General features: G+C 50.6%; 1 protein-coding gene across 1 annotated transcript; it reads right to left on the reverse strand.

Moving 5' to 3' along the window:
• Positions 1-10381: 10381 nt before the first annotated feature.
• On the reverse strand, positions 10382-12453 carry LOC119957883 (interferon regulatory factor 2-binding protein 1-like). The gene has a single exon (XM_038786057.1). The coding sequence runs from the start codon at positions 12377-12379 to the stop codon at positions 10865-10867; it is 1515 nt and encodes a 504-aa protein (XP_038641985.1). The 5' UTR covers positions 12380-12453; the 3' UTR covers positions 10382-10864.
• Positions 12454-17971: the final 5518 nt, after the last annotated feature.

Below are 17971 nucleotides of genomic sequence, written 5' to 3' on the forward strand. Positions count from 1 at the left end.
ATCCTGGAATGCAACCCATTAGGTCCAGAGGACCCAATGGCCTTTAGCCCCATTAAGTTTCCCTAATAGTTGATTTATCCCCTTCCTAGCATCCTTCTACCTCACTGGGATATATTTTTGTTATGGGTCACGAACTATTTTCAGAAATATCAGCCATTGCTGATCAACCGTCTTTCCTTCTAAACCCCTTCCCTAATCCACTCCAGCCAATTCCGCCCTCGCTTCTCTATAATTATCCTTATTTAAGTATAGCATAGTTGTTTCTGACCCACGTTTCTCACTCCCACGTTATGGTCACTGTTTCCTCTGGGATCTTTTTCTCTTTGATGTTGTTTATCAAACAAGCTCATTGCTTATTACCAAACCCAAAATAGCCTGATCTCTGGTTAGATCCACAGCATATTGACCTGGGAAACTACCCCGAACACACTCGATGAATTCTTCCTCGTGGCCGCCTTTGCCAATTTAATTTCCCCAATCTACATGAAGATTAAAGTCACCCATTCTCCCCGTGTCTGCGTGGGTTTCACCCCCACAACCCAAAGATGTGCAGGATAGGTGGATTGGCCATGCTAAATTGCCCCTTAATTGGAAAAAATAATTGGGTACTCTAAATTTATAAAAAAAAAAGATTAAAGTCACCCATTTTCGACATGCCTTTATTATCTGTTGATTTAATCTTCGTCCTCCAGTATCGCTACAGTTTGGGGGGGGAGGCCTGTAGACTATTCCCACCAGTGTCTTCCTCCCTTATTATTTCTTACCTCTACCCATATGGATTCTACACTTTCCGATCCATTTCATGCTATTGTACTTATTCCATCTCGTACTAATAAAGCTACCTCACCACCCTTTCATTCCTGCCTGTCCTTGCTGTGCCGTTAATTCGTTTACTTTGTGCCGAATGCGAGGTGCGTTTAAGTAAAGAACCATTAATTTTTCCTTATCATTATTTCCCTTTTTGACACTGTTTGTTGCTGTTTTGATGTTTGTACAATCTGTTCCTTCCTGTCACACTCTGGGTGTCATTACCTAAATAGCTGCATTGTCCTGCTGTCATATCCTTTTGCTTTGTAAGTCTACATATCCCCTCTACACAACGGCCCCCTCCTCCCATTTAGTTTAAAGCCCTCTCTGCTTCGCTAGTTAAGCGGTTTGCAAGACCACTGGCCCCAGCACTGTTCAGCTATAGGCTGTCTCAAAGGTACAGCCCCCACTTTCCATAGTACTAATACCAATGCCCCACAAAATGAGACCCACTTCAGTCTTTGAGCTACGTATTCATCTCTCTCATTTTATGAGCCTCATCCAAATTTGCACACAGCTCAGGTAATAATCCAGAGATTATAACCTTGGAGGTTCTGTTGTTTGATTCAGTGCCTGACGCCTCAAACTCTCTCTGTTTTCTCGTTCTACCTACGTCGTTGGTACCTACATGGACCATGACAATGGGATCCTTCCTTTCCCTCCGCAAGTTCCTCTCCAGACCGGAGCAGATCTCCCAGACCCTAGCATCCGGCAGGCAACACAGCCATTGAGTCGCTTGGTCCTGGCTACAGAGAACAGTGTCCCTTGTAGCCACACCCCCTTGTCTCTGATCAAATTCAAGGTAGTTATTTTAAGGGGTGTGAATGCCCCCTGTAATACAGCGATCCCAGGCAATTCTCTCCCTCCCTAATGTTTTGTAATGCCTGAAACTCAGACTTCAGCCTCTTAACTCCGAGCTGAAACATTTGCTAGCCACCGTCGCTGTGAATCGCAATAGGGTTCCCACATGCGGCAGCAACAACACATCGCCTGGCCCTCCGTTCCTATTTATTTAATTCGTTTTTCAAAATGTTTTCCATTTGACTACCGGTCTTTAGTTTTTGCAATAACATTTTCACCCGAGCATTCAAATTTCAAAGCAAGTTATATCAGTAAGTACGGCCCGATACTTTAATTATTTTATTAACCTCGTTCAAATTGCCCAAGCTTTGTTTTTTTTAATGGAATCCCTAAACTGCAGAAGGAGGCCATTTGGCCCATTGAGTCTGCATGGTGCTCCAAACAAGCACTCTACCTTGGCCCACTCCCCCACCCTAGCCCCACCTAACCTACACATTGTTGGACACTAAGGGGCAGCAGGGTAGCATGGTGGTTAGCATAAATGCTTCACAGCTCCAGGGTCCCAGGTTCGATTCCCGACTGGGTCACTGTCTGTGCGGAACATAGAACATAGAACATAGAACAGTACAGCACAGAACAGGCCCTTCGGCCCTCAATGTTGTGCCGAGCCATGATCACCCGACTCAAACCCACGTATCCACCCTATACCCGTAACCCAACAACACCCCCTTTAACCTTACTTTCATTAGGACACTACGGGCAATTTAGCACGGCCAATCCACCTAACCCGCACATCTTTGGACTGTGGGAGGAAACCAGAGCACCCGGAGGAAACCCACGCACACAGGGGGAGAACGTGCAGACTCCACACAGACAGTGACCCAGCCGGGAATCGAACCTGGGACCCTGGAGCTGTGAAGCATTTATGCTAACCACCATGCTACCCTGCTGCCCTGTTCTGTACAACACCAATTGCTCAGGGCTTGACTATATGTTCATGTAAAAAGCCCGTTGCACCCTAGCAAAAATAGGGTTAAAAGGTAATTCCTGTAGGTACAGGCAGATCGAGTCCATTTCACATGCATCCCATTCATCAGCTCACAGAACTATCGCCTTCACCATCTCGTTCAAACTCATCAGTGATTTCAGCACGTAGCGGAGTCTGCACGTCCTCCCCGTGTGTGCGTGGGTTTCCTCCGGGTACTCCGGTTTCCTCCCACAGTCCAAAGATGTGCGGGTTAGGTGGATTGGCCATGCTAAATTGCCCGTAATGTCCTAATAAAAGTAAGGTGAAGGGGGGGGGGGTTGTTGGGTTACGGGTATAGGGTGGATACGTGGGTTTGAGTAGGGTGATCATGGCTCGGCACAACATTGAGGGCCGAAGGGCCTGTTCTGTGCTGTTCTATGTTCTAAGGGGCAATTTAGCATGGTCAATCCACCTAACCTGCACATCTTTGGACTGTGGGAGGAAACCGGAGCACCCGGAGTAAACCCACGCTGACACAGGAAGGAAGTGCAAACTCCACACAGTCACCCGAGGTTGGAATCGAACCCTGGTGGCTGTGAGGCAGCAGTGCTACGGTGTGCTGTGAGATCTTTAAATTTACAAAATCAGTTCCTTCAGCCTATCCGGGAGGCTACGATGCTTTAACCTAAGAGCCATTCTTTTTGGCCTCCCCAATGAACCTTTTCCAAAGATATCAATGCCACACGAGGACGAGAATTAGATACTTTTCAAAATGAGACTGGGACACAGATTACAAGGATGATATGGTACTGGGGCAGTCGTGTGAGCGTTACTTCCTTACATACATTCTTCAGCTGTAGCTGGTCTGTATTGCGTACCAAAGAGTTGAGAATATGAGACCCATCACGTGACGTGTCTGAGGCAAACAGCATGAATACATTTATGGGGATCCTAGATTAGCGCGAGCAGGAGAAAGGAATGTTGGTATGGTTAGATCAAGCCGAGATGGAGGTTCAAGAGGAACCAAAATATCTTTGGAATCAAGCACTCTCTAAACGTCCGGGTAGCCAATGCCTACCTTTAAACCCTAACCTTCCTCAAAAATGTCTAATTAGGAAAATACAACTGTCTTCTCCAGAAGTTGTGTTGAGTGATCTGACGAGTCCCTCCCTGTTTAAGTGATTGCACAGAGCATCGCGAGATCCACATAAGCACCTTGCCATGACTGAATTCATTCTACAGGTCCCTGTTCCCCAGCACAGCCTGGCTTCGGCTTTGGAAGCTGGTCCCACCGCACATCCTTTTCCTTTGAGCAAATCCCACCCCACCATGCTGGCTTTAACCTTCCCCCCAATCTTGGTCATCTCCTCCAATCCCAGAATGCTCTGCTTCTCCAATTCCGACCTCTTGTGCATTCCCAGGTGTAATGGTTCCACTCATTGGCGGCCCCACCTTCAGCTGTCCAAACTCTAGGTTCTGGAATTCCCGCTCCGAACACCTCCTCCAATTAAGGTGGGCCTTCGATGAGGCTTTTATCCTAATATCTCTCATAGCTCGGTGACAAATTTTGTTTTAAAAAATGTTTGTCAATCTCCTTCCACAATGGTAACTTTCTCTTCCTCCCTTGCGTGAAATGTTGGCATTGTGGGCATGGCCAGCATTTATTGCCCATCCCTTGAGAAGGTGGTGGGTGAGCCGCCTTCTGGAACCGCTGCAGTCCCCGTGGTGTAGGTATATCCACAGTGCTGCTAGGGAGGGAGTTCCAGGATTTTGACCCAGAGATAATGAGGGAACGGCCGACATATTTCCTCGTCAGGGTGTTGCGTGGCTTAGAAGGGACGTTGCAGAGGGTGTCGAGCTTCTCGAGTGTTGTTAGAGCTGCACGCATCCAGGCAAGAGGATAGAATTCCATTACACTCTTGACTTGTGCCTTGGGCAATTCCTTTTTATTCATTCATAAGATTGCCCATCCCTAATTGGCTTTGAAGTGAGCTTGCTTAGCTATTTCAGAGGGTACACGCCAAGTCACATATAGGCCAGACCTGGTAAGGATGGCAGGCGTCTTTCCCTAAAGGACATTAGTTAACCAGCTTTCACAACAATTCCAAATCATATTTTTTTAATTGAGTTCAATATTCACCAGCTGCGAGACCATGGTGAGATTTGAATCTGGGTCTCTGGATGACTAACCTCGTGCCAACGCCACTACACCACTGTCTCGCCTCAGAAAGTAGTTACAAATGTTTCAGCCTCATTTGTGCACGAATGTGCCAGACTCTTCCCCTCCCCCGCAACCATTGAGGATGGGGATGTTTGTGGAGCCTCCGCCTCCTGTTAACTAACACTCCAGCACCACCCACGGCTGGATACGGAAGGACTGCAGGGCTTTGATCTGATGGGTTGATTGTTGGATCAGTCAGCTCTCCCGCATGTTGCTTCCGCTGTCGGGCATGCAGTCCTGTGTTGTAGCTTCACCAGCCTGGCACCTCATTCTTAGGTATGCCTGTACCTGCTCTTGGCATGCCCTCCTGCACTCATCATTGAATCAGGGTTGATCTCTTGGCTGGATGGTACTAAGACCATAAGAAACAGGAACTGGAAGCCATTAAGCCCTTCGAGCCTGCTCCGCTGTTTAATAAGACTGATCCGGCACTCACTAAGTCCTTTCCTGCCTTCTCTTTGCAACCCTTAATTCCCTGATTAATAACCTCGCAATCTCAGCCTGGAAAATGTTCAAGGACTTGGTCTCCACAGCTCACTGAGGTAAAGAATTCCAAAGTTTCACCATCCTTTGTGAGAAGAAATTCTTCCTCAAACCCGCTTTAATGAGCTCCCCCTTATTCTGCGACTCTGCCCTCTGGTCCTACCCTCTCCCAAGAGAGGTGACATCCGCCCAGCACTTACCTTGTCTGACCCCCTCTAAGAAATGAAAAAAATTAAAATGAAAATCGCTTGTCACGAGTAGGCTTCAATGAAGTTACTGTGAAAAGCCCCGAGTCGCCACATTCCGGCGCCTGTTTGGGGAGGCTGGTACGGGAATTGAACCGTGCTGCTGGCCTGCTTTAAAAGCCAGCGATTTAGCCCAGTGTGCTAATCTTATAAGAATCTTATGTTAGGGGCAGGACGGTAGCACAAGTGGATAGCACTGTGGTTTCACAGCGCCAGGGTCCCAGGTTCGATTCCCAGCTTGGGTCACTGTCTGTGCGGAGTCTGCATGTTTTCCCCGTGTCTGCGTGGGTTTCCTCCAGCTGCTCCAGTTTCCTCCCAGTCCAAAGACATGCAGGTTAGGTGGATTGGCCATGATAAATTGCCCTTAGTGACCAAAAAGGTTAGGAGGGGTTATTGGGTTATGGGGATAGGGTGGAAGTGAGGGCTTAAGTGGGTCGGTGCAGACTCGATGGGCCAAATGGCCTCCTTCTGCACTGTATGATCTACGTTTCAATCATATTACCTCTCATTCTTCACAACTCCGAGGACAGACCCAACCTGTTTGATCTTTCCTCATATGTACCTATATTGGTAGTGAGAAATATGCTGGGCTACGAAGTGACAGATTGTGGTTGAATACAATTCTGCTGCTGCTGCTGAGCACTTCATGGGTACTCAGTTTTCTCATCTTGGGCTGCTAGATGCCCAAAACCGATCCCATTTTACACTGTGGTGCTGCCACACGACACAATGGAGGGTGTCGGAAAAGTGACCTCACAAAGACTATGGTCATTCCGGCCCTTTCAGAGGGTCAGTGCAAGACTCGATGGGCCGAATGGCGTCCTTCTGCAGTCGGGATTCTATCATGGACAGATGCACCTGTAGACTGGTGGAAACAAAAGTTTTCCCCCCGTGTTGGCTCCCTCACGACCCGCTACATGCCTAGTGTGGTAGTGTGTCCTCCAGGCCTCGTGCGGTAGCGTGTCCTCCAGGCCTCATGCGGTAGTGTGTCCTCCAGGCCTCATGCGGTAGTGTGTCCTCCAGGCCTCATGCGGTAGTGTGTCCTCCGGGCCTCGTGCGGTAGTGTGTCCTCCGGGCCTCGTGCGGTAGTGTGTCCTCCAGGCCTCAGGTACCTCAGTCCGTAGTGGTGCTGCCAAGTCAGTATCGGTTACGGATATTGAAGTAGGTTCTGGGCCCTTGCTACCCCCAATGCTTCCTCCAAGTAGCATTCAACATGGAAGAGTCCTGATTCATCGACTGAGGAAGGTGGTAATCAGCAGGTGTCCTTGCCCATATCTGACCAGCCTCGTCTATTCTAACCTTTACAACAGTGATAACAGCGCTACCGCCGAGTGACAGGGTTCAGGGGCCAATATTAATAATCCTGGGAGCTCCTGTTCAAATTGCACTGGGACGATGATTTGAATCACGTCGAAATTAAATCTGGAAATAAATACCCGAGTGTCAAACAGCCCATCAAGCAGATTGTCGTCCACATCAAACTGGTCCACCCACGTCCCTCGGGGCAGGAAAGCTGTGGTATTGACTTACATGGGACACGAGCCCCACATCAACATGACAGATTCCAAACTTTGGTCAGCTGGCCATTCTGTTGTGCCCCAGTCAAAAGCACCACCACCTACTCAGGGCAATTAAGAGTGGGCATTGAATGCCCAGCCTTGCCAGTGAAGATCCCCACCTCCCACAATCGGAAGCACAAGTAAATGAAACAGAAGTTGTAACACTCAGACAGATCCAAAGCAATCACATAGGGAATCTACAGCAGAGGGGCAGTCCATTGGTCTTCTCTGTACTGGGCGGCACGGTAGCCCAGTGGTTAGCACTGTTGCTTCACAGCACCAGGGTCCCGGGTTCGATTCCTGGCTTGGGTCACTGTCTGTGCGGAGTCTGCACATTCTCCCCGTGTCTGCGTGGGTTTCCTCCCACAAGTCCCGAAAGACGTGCTCGTTAGGTAATTTGGACATTCTGAATTCTCCCTCCATGTACCCCAACAGGCGCCGGAATGAGGCGACTGGGGGATTTTCACAGTGACTTCATTGCAGTGTTAATGTAAGCCTACTTGTGACAATAATAATAAAGATTATTATTATGCTTGACATGAGCCTCATTGCGTCTACCTTCCAAATTAAACGTTAAACTGAGGCCCATCGGGCCTAGCAGAACTCATGGCTTTCTCCCACGGTATCCTGGTCAATATTTATCCCTTTACTGATAGATAATTATCTTTATTATTTTCACAAGTAGGCTTACATTAACACTGCAATGAAGTTACTGTGAAAAGCCCCATGTCGCCACATTCCGGCGCCTGTTCGGGTACACAGAGGGAGAATTCAGAATGACCAATTCACCGAACAAGAGCTAGGCATTGTTGCACTGCTGTTTGTGGGAGCTTGCTGTGTACAAATCTGGCTGCTGAATTTCCAATATCGCAACATTGGCTGCACCTCATAAAATACTTCATTGACTATAAAACGTCAGGGACGCCCTAAGATGTGAACAGATAATATAAATAATAATAATCGCTTATTGTCACAAGTAGGCTTCAATGAAGTTACTGTGTAAAGCCCCTAGTCGCCACATTCTGGCGCCTCTTCAAGGAGGCCCGTACGGGAATTGAACCCGTGCTGCTGGCCTTGTTCTGCATTACATGCCAGCTGTTTAGCCACTGTGCTAAACCAGTCCCTGGTTTGTGAGGAGGTGTTAATGCGAGGGGTTCTCTTTCAGTAGAATCTTACAAAACCTTTTGAATGAAGCCCAATGAAAGCTGGAGGGACTGCACCTTCTCAGACTCCCTACAGCGCAGATGGAGGCCATTCGGCCCATCAAGTCTGCATTGACCCTCTGAAGGAGCACCCCACCTACGCCCACTGCCCTATCCCCGTAACCCAACCCAAGTAGATTTAGGACTGAGCTTATGGGGAACTTCCTTCACCCAAAGGGTTGTGAATCTATGGAATTCCTTGCCCAGTGAAGCAGTTGAGGCTCCTTCATTAAATGTTTTTAAGATAAAGATAGATAGTTTTTTGAAGAATAAAGGGAAGGGTTCACCACCAGGACAAGTGAAGATGGGTAGAAAATGCCAATCGAGGTTTTACCACAACGAGGAAGCACCACGGCAGCTAAACCTGCTTGCACACCTCATTTCAATGCCACGTTTTATCGCTGCCCGTTCCTGAGCTAGCTGTGTCATAGACCAATCCAAATCCCAGTAAAAAGGGCTTTATTCTGTAGGGATTTTGAATTTAAATATAAAAAAACATTCTTCTGTTAAAACATGATTATCACGAGCTACAATAATTACAGATTATTACAGAGGAAGAAACAAGCAGTACAATCACAGGAATCGAGAGACACAACACACACTGGTAAATCAGATCGCACAATGAAAACCTCTCCAGACGCTCACTGTTACTTTGCAAGGGTGCAGTAGTTTCAGCATTTTTCAAAAATAAACAGTAGCATTTTAAACACACGCAACAAGAGATGATCAAACAGAACAGTTGACACCACTCATCGTTATCATTACAGCATTTGATTTAAGAGCCAACCCGCTCACAAGTCTTGCCAACGTTCGGCTTCACAGACGGCCGGCTGCCCGCCAAAGATGTACCCAAAGTGGTCAATGTGGCAGCGAGGGGATGGGGAGAGGGGTCAGAAGTCCATCCCGGCAAAGCTCGGCACGCACATCCTGAGCAACTGCAGTCATCACCGCAAACGTCCCCGGCCACTGCCGTGAGTGGTTAGTTCAGTGGGATTCGGTAACATCCGACCCACGTGATGCTGCTCCCAATCTACCCTCAGGTAACAGGGTTCGGACACCTGCTATATTTTGCTGACCAGTCATTGGTAAATTGTTTTCTTTTCCACACCTCCACCCTCCCCCGTCCACACACATATGACACACTGATATTTTATTAAACAGACAGGTAAGCAGCCACGGAGGTCTAAACACACTTTTGTACTTGATGATACTACTGTGGAGTTTATCCCGAAGACAAATGATGCTCTTTGCAGTTATTGGAGACTCAAACCAGAGCCCCATAGACAGAACTATTGGATGGGAATCCACCTTGCTCCCAGCCACCTTCCCTCCTTCTACCACGTGGCTGGCAATCTTATTGGAGGGGGGTGGGGGGGTTGTTGGAGGTGCAAGACAAGGTATCCTGCTCTGCCACCTTATCCATGTGACTGCCTTTCAGATAGTAGGAATTCATTGAGGACATTCAACTGAGGGAAGCATCGCTGCCAGGTACACGTCCTCAGCAAGCAGGAGAGAGTCCCCCTTCTTAATCTTGAGGGAGGGGTGGAGTGGATAAGAGTGCTGAGGTTAATTGAGAAATCCCTCTCCCGGCTAACTGCCCGACACGGTTATCAGATAATTGGGCGCATGCAGGCTTCGTATCCCAGCCGTTCCGTATTGAGCCATCAAGGAGTTGGCATTAGAGGTCTTGGTAAGACAGTGATTCAGGAAGTACCTCCCCCAACATCCGGCCCTACAACCAAACACAACCTTGGTATGCCTTTGCAGCCCCGGCAGTTTAATCTGTGACAAGTCCATTGATTATTTCTTTCTTACAAAGTTGGCCCCTGTGACAGCTCCAGGGTTATACCTGGGTAGTGTGAATCTGCATGATGCTAGGACAGCAGTTCCTGTAACCAACACACTGCTCCCCCCACACACTCTTGGATATGGAAAGAAGCAGTACTCAAAACTTCATTGCTTTCCGTGGCACAGTGATTGGGGCAGTGTACAAACACACGAGGGTGGGGGGGGCTCAAATGGGGAGCAAAAGTCACTTTATAACATCGCAGACGCCTCCTTGCTGCATTTCCCCACCTGGAAAGGATTGGGGGGGGGGGGGGGGGGGGGGGGGGGGGGAGCAACACCACGTTTAAACACACATACACAAACGCACATATACAAAAAGTGGTTGTCCAGTTCAATGAATGTGAAGAGATAATCCGAAAACCAGTGTCAATAACTGGGTGTCCAGTCCCCCTTCTGTAGCACCTCGAAATCCACGACGTGGGCACCAAAACGATTCAAGTTCAAGCACGTCGAAATCTCAAAAAGTATTTTTAAAAATCCTGCCGCAAGATGACAAGTCAATGCCCGTCCCCCATGGAAGACCCAGCGTCTCGCGCCAAAGTTGTCCGTGCGGTGGTGATTGCGGCAGATGCCCCGCTGCGGTGAATCTGTCCCCGGGAATCGTCCACACTGGCAAATTAGTCCCATGGTCTTTTATTCTTGTTTGGTTGGCAGTAGCATCTTGGCCCATCTGTAGATAGGGGTCCAGGCGGCTTGCGTTTTTCGACACACCAACCCAACGGCGCTGCAGCTCAGGGGTCCCTTTCCTTCTTCACCTTGATGTCACCCGCCAGGATGGTGGCGATCTCCCCTTGCATGAAAGCCCAGGGGACGTTGGAGCCGATGAGCGGGCACTTCTCACTGCTGGGGCAGTACACCTCGCCGCTGGCCCCCTGCGACTTGATGCTCTCCCGCGAGCAAGGGAAGCAGAACTTGTGGCCGGGCACTGAGGGGCACTGGACAAAGTGGGTGTCCTCCAAGCGCTGGTGGCAGATGGTGCAGCAGAGCGGGCTGTTGGAGGAGTCGGGGGCGCCGGGGGGCTCGGACCCCTGGCCGACCTCAGCCGAGGGGCCGCCGGGGTCACCGTTGCGGGAGGCCAGGCGCCGCTGCCCGCTCTGGCCCGGCGGCGTGGTGGAGTGCACGGCCTGGCCGGCCTCCTTGGGCACCAGGGAGTCCGTGGCGATGGCGGCGGACGACGAGCCCACCAGGCCGGCGGGCGAGTGCCCCATCTGGGCCGGGCCTTCGGGCGGCAGGTGGGAGCCGGCGGGGGGCCAGGGTGGCCCATCCCCGGCCGCCGCCTTGCCCGCGTCGGGCTCGCGGTCCGGAGAGGCTTTGCGGCGGCGGGTGGCCGGGCGGCACGGCGCCCGGGGGCCCGAGCTGCCCCCCGGCTCGGCGTGGGGCTCGGGCAGCAGCTCGGCTGGCACGGCCTCCTTGAAGAGGCGGGCGGCCTCGGTCAGCAGCTGCCCCAGGGGCCTCCAGTCGCCCGCCCCGGGCCTCCTCTCGTACTCCAGCCACTCCAGCCCGGGGCTGCCCGGACCCTCCTTGGCGCTGTCGGCCAGCATGTGGCGGCAGGCCTCGGCCGCGCCCGAGTGCACGGCCCCCGAGCCGCTGGGATACTCGATGAAGAGGCGCAGCTCCAGCGCCCGGTCCGGGGCCCGCTCCGCCGCGTCGAAGGCCAGCAGGCGGGCCAGCAGGCCGGGCTCGGCGCGCAGGCGGAGCGGGAAGGGCGCGCAGTCGGCCAGGCCCAGCAGCGAGTCCCGCACGGCGGCCGGCCGGCCCTGCCACTCCTCGGCGCGGTGCCGGAGGGCGCGGCTGAGCTCGGCCAGGGCGGCCTCGGGCCCGCCGCCGGCCGCCGCCTTCTCCCGCAGGGCCCGCTCCAGCTCAGGCCGCCGGCCGCCCAGCTCCAGGCCGCGGGCCGGGAGGCCGTGCGGTGGGCGGCGGGCAGCAGGCGGCGGCTCGGGGCCCGGCAGGTAGTCGGCCAGGAGGAGGCGGTGAGGAGGCGGAGGCAGCGGGGTTCGGGGCCGGGCTGGGCCAGGGGCCGGGCCGGGCGGAGGGAGGCCGTGCGCCCGCTTCAGGTGGCGGGTCTGCTCGATCACCAGCTCGATGCGGTCGGCGCCCTCGTAGTTGACGCAGCCGCGGCACACGGCCTGCGAGAAATCCCAGATCATGGCCCAGGGCATCCGCGGCAGGTCGCACAGGTAGCACGAGTGGCGGCGCGAGGAGGAGGCGGCGGCCGAGGCCGCGGGCGGAGGGGGGGCCGAGCCCATCGGCGTCGGGCGACAAACAATGGAGCCGGGCGGCTGGGAGGGAGGAAAAATGACTAGGCCTCAGCCGCACTGCGCGTGCGCGGCCGGCCACGCCGTCACCACGCTGGCCTAAACGTCACCACGCTGGTCTAGATCTCATCACGCTCCGCCCCCTGTCCCACCGGAAGTCCCCGTACAGCACACTGGGAACTGTAGTCTTTTCTAATATTTGTTGTCACAAGTAGGCTTCCATTAACACTGCAATGAAGTTACTGCAACAAAGTAGCATTGTGGATAACACAATTACTTCACAGCTTCAGGGTCCCAGGTTCGATTCCCGGCTTGGGTGACTGTCCAAGTGGAGTCTGCACGTTCTCCCCGTGTGTGCATGGGTTTCCTCCGGGTGCTCCGGTTTCCTCCCACAGGCCAAAGATGTGCAGGTTAGGGTGGATTGGCCGTGATAAATTGCCCGTAGTGTCCAAAATTGCCCTTAGTGTTGGGTGGGGTTACTCGGTTATGGGGATAGGGTGCTCTACTAGCTTTCGGAGCACTGCTCCTTCCTCAGGTGACCCACCTCAGGACCCACCCTTCAACTCCCTCATCCAAGTCATTAATGAAAATCACAAACAGGAGAGGACCCAAAACTGATCCGTGTGGTACGCCACTGGTAACTGGGCTCCAGGCTGAATATTTGCCATCAACCATTCACCTGAGGAAGGAGCAGTGCTCCGAAAACTAGTGTTTGAAACAAACATGTTGGACCTTAACCTGGTGTTGTAAGACTTCTTACTGTGCTCACCCCAGTCCAATGCCAGCATCTCCACATCATGGTTTTCTCGTAAGACTTACTCTCCATTCCAGGCAACATCCTGGTAAATCTCCTTTGCATCTTTTCCAAAGCTTCCACATCCTTCCTAAAATGAGGCGACCAGAACTGCACACAGTATTCAAAATGTGGCCTGACCAAGGTTTTGTACAGCTGCATCACCACCTCACGGCTCTTAAATTCAATCCCTCTGCTAATGAACGCGAGCACACCATAGGCCTTCTGCACAGCTCTATCCACTTGAGAGGCAACTTTCAAAGATCTATGAACATAGACCCCAAGACCTCTCTGATCCTCCAGATTGCGAAGAACCCTACCATTAACCCTGTATTCCGCATTCATATTTGTCCTTCCAAAATGGACAACCTCACACTTGTCAGGGTTAAACTCCATCTGCCACTTCTCAGCCAAGCTCTGCATCCTATCTATGTCTCTTTGCAGCCGACAACAGCCCTCCTCACTATCCACAACTCCACCAATCTTCGTATCTTCTGCAAATTTACTGACCCACTCTTCAACTCCCTCATCCAAGCCATTAATGAAAATCACAAACAGCAGAGGACCCAGAACTGATCCCTGCGGTACGCCACTGGTAACTGGGCTCCAGGCTGAATATTTGCCATCCACCACCACTCTCTGACTTCTATCGGTGAGCCAGTTCGTTATCCAACTGGCCAAATTCCCCACTATCCCATGCCTCCTTACTTTCTGCATAAGCCTACCACGGGGAACCTTATCAAATGCCTTACTAAAATCCATGTACACTACATCCACTGCTTTACCTTCATCCATGTGCTTGGTCACCTCCTCAAAGAATTTAATAAGACTTGTGAGGCAAGACCTACCCCTCACGCCAAAGTAACGCTGGAAAAAACAAAATAAAGTCCATGAATGCACACTTACACAGCAGAACTTAAATTAATATGAAGCCCAGTGCTGGCTTACATTACAAATGTAGCTTTATTGCCACACATGCTGAGGCACAGTGACAAGTATTGTTCTGCGTACAGTCCAGACAGATCATTCCATGCATGAAAGTGTAGGACATATGATAGAGCAGGAGAGCTGACTGGTGGTGATGTAACCTGAGGTTCACCACACCTCAGGTCAGAGGCAAAGCTGAGAAGGCGGGGCCTTCATGAATAACCTTAGCCAGTGCGGGAATTGAACCCGTACTGCTGGACTCGCTCTGCATCACAAACCAGCCATCCAGCCAACAGGCTCCCAATAAAGAGCGACGAAGCATTTGAAAGCAAAATCCCACTGTAGGAATGTTTCCGAGGACAGAGTATTGAGCTAGCTTTTAGGTGGGGTTTCTCCCTCTTAGTTACAGTTCAGCTGAGCATACAGACCTGCAGACACATCAACTCTGGTTAAGACGGCTTTATTTTTCCAAGCTTGGCCCACGTACGTGGGAGAATGATCTGGATAAATGCCAAAACCACTCTGCTTTACACTGGTGCAGACGCCCCAATTATACAGTTTTCCAAAAATCAATAGGCCACCCCAGTTGGACCTGATCCAATCCTTGGAGCTGTCCATTCGATAGTGACCAATGAAGATTACTTTAAACAACATGATGACTGTGATCAACTCATGATTTAACCCCTTCCTGCCACCTGTTGTTCACCAGGACACTTTATCCTTTCTGAAGTTGTTTTTCTTCAATTCCCATCTTACTTATCACATTCAGTTCCTGCCCATCTCATTATTGTTCTAGGGACAGGATGCTGAAGTTGGTCCCTCTTTACATCACGGATCGTCTGAGATAGGATGTTGGGGGCACTGATAAGAACTGTTTACTGAGCTGACTGTGTTATTTCTGACCACACTACTTCTGTCTAATCCTGTTTGTCTCAAAAACATGGACAAGTTAGCTATCTTAACTCCCATCATGCATTGCAGCTAATGCTTTGAGCAAGAGTTTGAATGCTTATTGCTGCTATGTCTTAAAAATACACGTTTAATGGTTAATAATGATTACTGGGTAGGTATACTTTCTATTAGTCTCAATCCTTAATAAACTAACTTATGTAGAACTATTCTAGTGTTACCCTAGCTATCCGGTTTTAAGGGATCTAATCTCAGGACACCCCCCTTCAATCGCAGATGCTGGAAATCAGAATAAAAACACAGAAGAAGTTGGGATAAACGCAGCAGGTCTGCCAGTCCCTGTGGAGAGAGAAAGCGGAGTCAACATTCGACAGAATAAACCCAAATGATGCTTTTGGAAGCAGAATAAAGTGTAGAGACACATTTTTGAAAAACATAAGAGATCTCCTTCTGCGCCGTAACAGTTCTGCGATGAAGATCTTTCACCAGCCCCACCTGCCACATCACTTCCACAAAATCAAAATGCTGCCAGCTTCGAGGGGCAAAGAAGGTGCCCATGGTGGCAGAGAGGTCAGAGGGCAGAATGTGTTAGTAGCTCAGTGCTCAGTGGAAGCAAAGCTGGAGAACAAGTGACAGATGGCCCTGTGTGTGTGTGTGTGTGTGTGTGTGTGTGCCAGAGAGGAGGGGGTACACTGGGGACAAACAACAAAAAGGGTTGCATTATTCCACAACAGTAACTCTTCGCCCTGCCCGAAACCTGATGATCTTTCAAAGAAAAGATCTGTCGATGACCAAAGGTTGCCTTTTAATGGAATCCAAGCCGGTTGTTGACGCTGAAATCTGGGCAGAGACCTTTACTTTATTGACTTTATTAACTTGCTCAGCCTCACAGCTCTCCCCACAAAGCCCAGTGTCCCAGTTATCCCCAATTTATAGATTGTTCAGTCTCACAGCTCTCTCCACACAGCCCAGTGTCCCAGTTATCCCCAATTTATACTGATTGTTCAGTCTCACAGCTCCACCCACACAGCCCAGTGTCCCAGTTATCCCCAATTTATACTGATTGTTCAGTCTCACAGCTCCACCCACACAGCCCAGTTTCCCAGTTATCCCCTATTTATACTGATTGTTCAGTCTCACTGCTCTCCCCACACAGCCCAGTGTCCCAGTTATCCCCAATTTATACTGATTGTTCAGTCTCACAGCTCCCCCCCCCCCACACAGCCCAGTGTCCCAGTTATCCCCAATTTATACTGATTGTTCAGTCTCACAGCTCCCCCCCCAACAGCCCAGTGTCCCAGTTATCCCCTATTTATACTGATTGTTCAGTCTCACAGCTCCACCCACACAGCCCAGTGTCCCAGTTATCCCCTATTTATACTGATTGTTCAGTCTCACAGCTCTCCCTACACAGCCCAGTGTCCCAGTTATCCCCTATTTATATTGTTGTTCAGTCTCACAGCTCTCCCTCACACAGCCCAGTGTCCCAGTTATCCCCAATTTATACTGATTGTTCAGTCTCACAGCTCCACCCACACAGCCCAGTGTCCCAGTTATCCCCTATTTATATATATATATTTTAAAATATATATTTTATTACAAACATGTATTAAAACAGGTTACAGCAGACAAACTCCCCGGCAAACATACTTCCCAACAATCAACTATACAGTCTGTACAGATTTTTCCCCTTTTCCACCACCTCCCCCCCCCCCCCCCCACCCTGCGATGAACAGCTCCTCAAACACAGCAGTCGCGAACATCCCCCATTTTTCTCAAACCCCCCTGCAGAGCCCCTTAACTCGTGCTCAAATCTGGAGACCAAAACTGTGCACAATAGTCCAGACGTTATCTCACCGAAAATGCACAACTGTGGCAAGACTACAGTGGGGCGGCGCGCTAGCACAGTGGTTAGCACAGTCGCTTCACAGCGTCAGGGTCCCAGGTTCGATTCCCGGTTTGGGTCACTGTCTGCGCGGAGTCTGCACGTTCTCTCCGTGTCTGCGTGGGTTTCCTCCGGGTGCTCTGGTTTCCTCCCACAAGTCCCGAAAGACGTGCTTGTTAGGTAATTTGGACATTCTGAATTCTCCTTCCGTGTACCCGAACAGGCGCCGGAGTGAGGCGACTCGGGGATTTTCACAGTAACTTCATTGAAGTGTTAATGTAAGCCTACTTGTAGGGCAGCACAGTGGCCTAGTGGTTAGCACAGCTGCCTCACGGCGCTGAGGCCCCAGGTTCGATCCCGGGTCCGGGTCACTGTCCGTGTGGAGCTTGCACATTCTCCCCGTGTCTGCGTGGGTTTCGCCCCCACAACCCAAAGATGTGCAGAGTGGGTGGATTGGCTACGCTAAATTGCCCCTTAATTGGAAAAAATAATTGGGTACTCTGAACTTATAAAGAAAAATGTAAGCCTACTTGTGACAATAAAGATTATTATTATTAGTAGTAGTAGTAAAGGCCCTCCTGTGATAGGGGCTGGAAACTGTGTAAAACCACTCAGGCTGCATTTATCAGAGTATATGTAACATTAAATGAATGCTGCATGCTGTAGATATGAGCGACACAGTGGTTAGCACTGCTGCCTCACAGCGCCAAGGACCCTGGTTCTATTCCGGCCTGGGTCACTGTGCGGAGTCTGCACATCCTCCCCGTGTCTGCGTGGGTTTCCTCCGGGTGCCCCGGTTTCCTCCCACAGTCCAAAGATGTGCAGGTTAGGTGGGGTTAAAGGAACACGGCGATGGGACGGGTTTTCTTTCAGAGGGTCGGTGCAGACTCAATGGGCCAAATGGCCTCCTTCTGCACTGTAGGGATTCTGTATGGAAAAAAACCCAGAAAATGCTGGACATTCTCAGCAGGTCTGACAGCATCTGTGGAGAGAGAAGGGATCTAATGTTCCGAGTCTGGATGACTCTTTGTCATAGCTAGATAGACTAGAAATGGGGTCAGATTTATAC

Source organism: Scyliorhinus canicula, chromosome 27, assembly GCF_902713615.1.
Source record: "Scyliorhinus canicula chromosome 27, sScyCan1.1, whole genome shotgun sequence".
Lineage (NCBI taxonomy): Eukaryota > Metazoa > Chordata > Chondrichthyes > Carcharhiniformes > Scyliorhinidae > Scyliorhinus > Scyliorhinus canicula.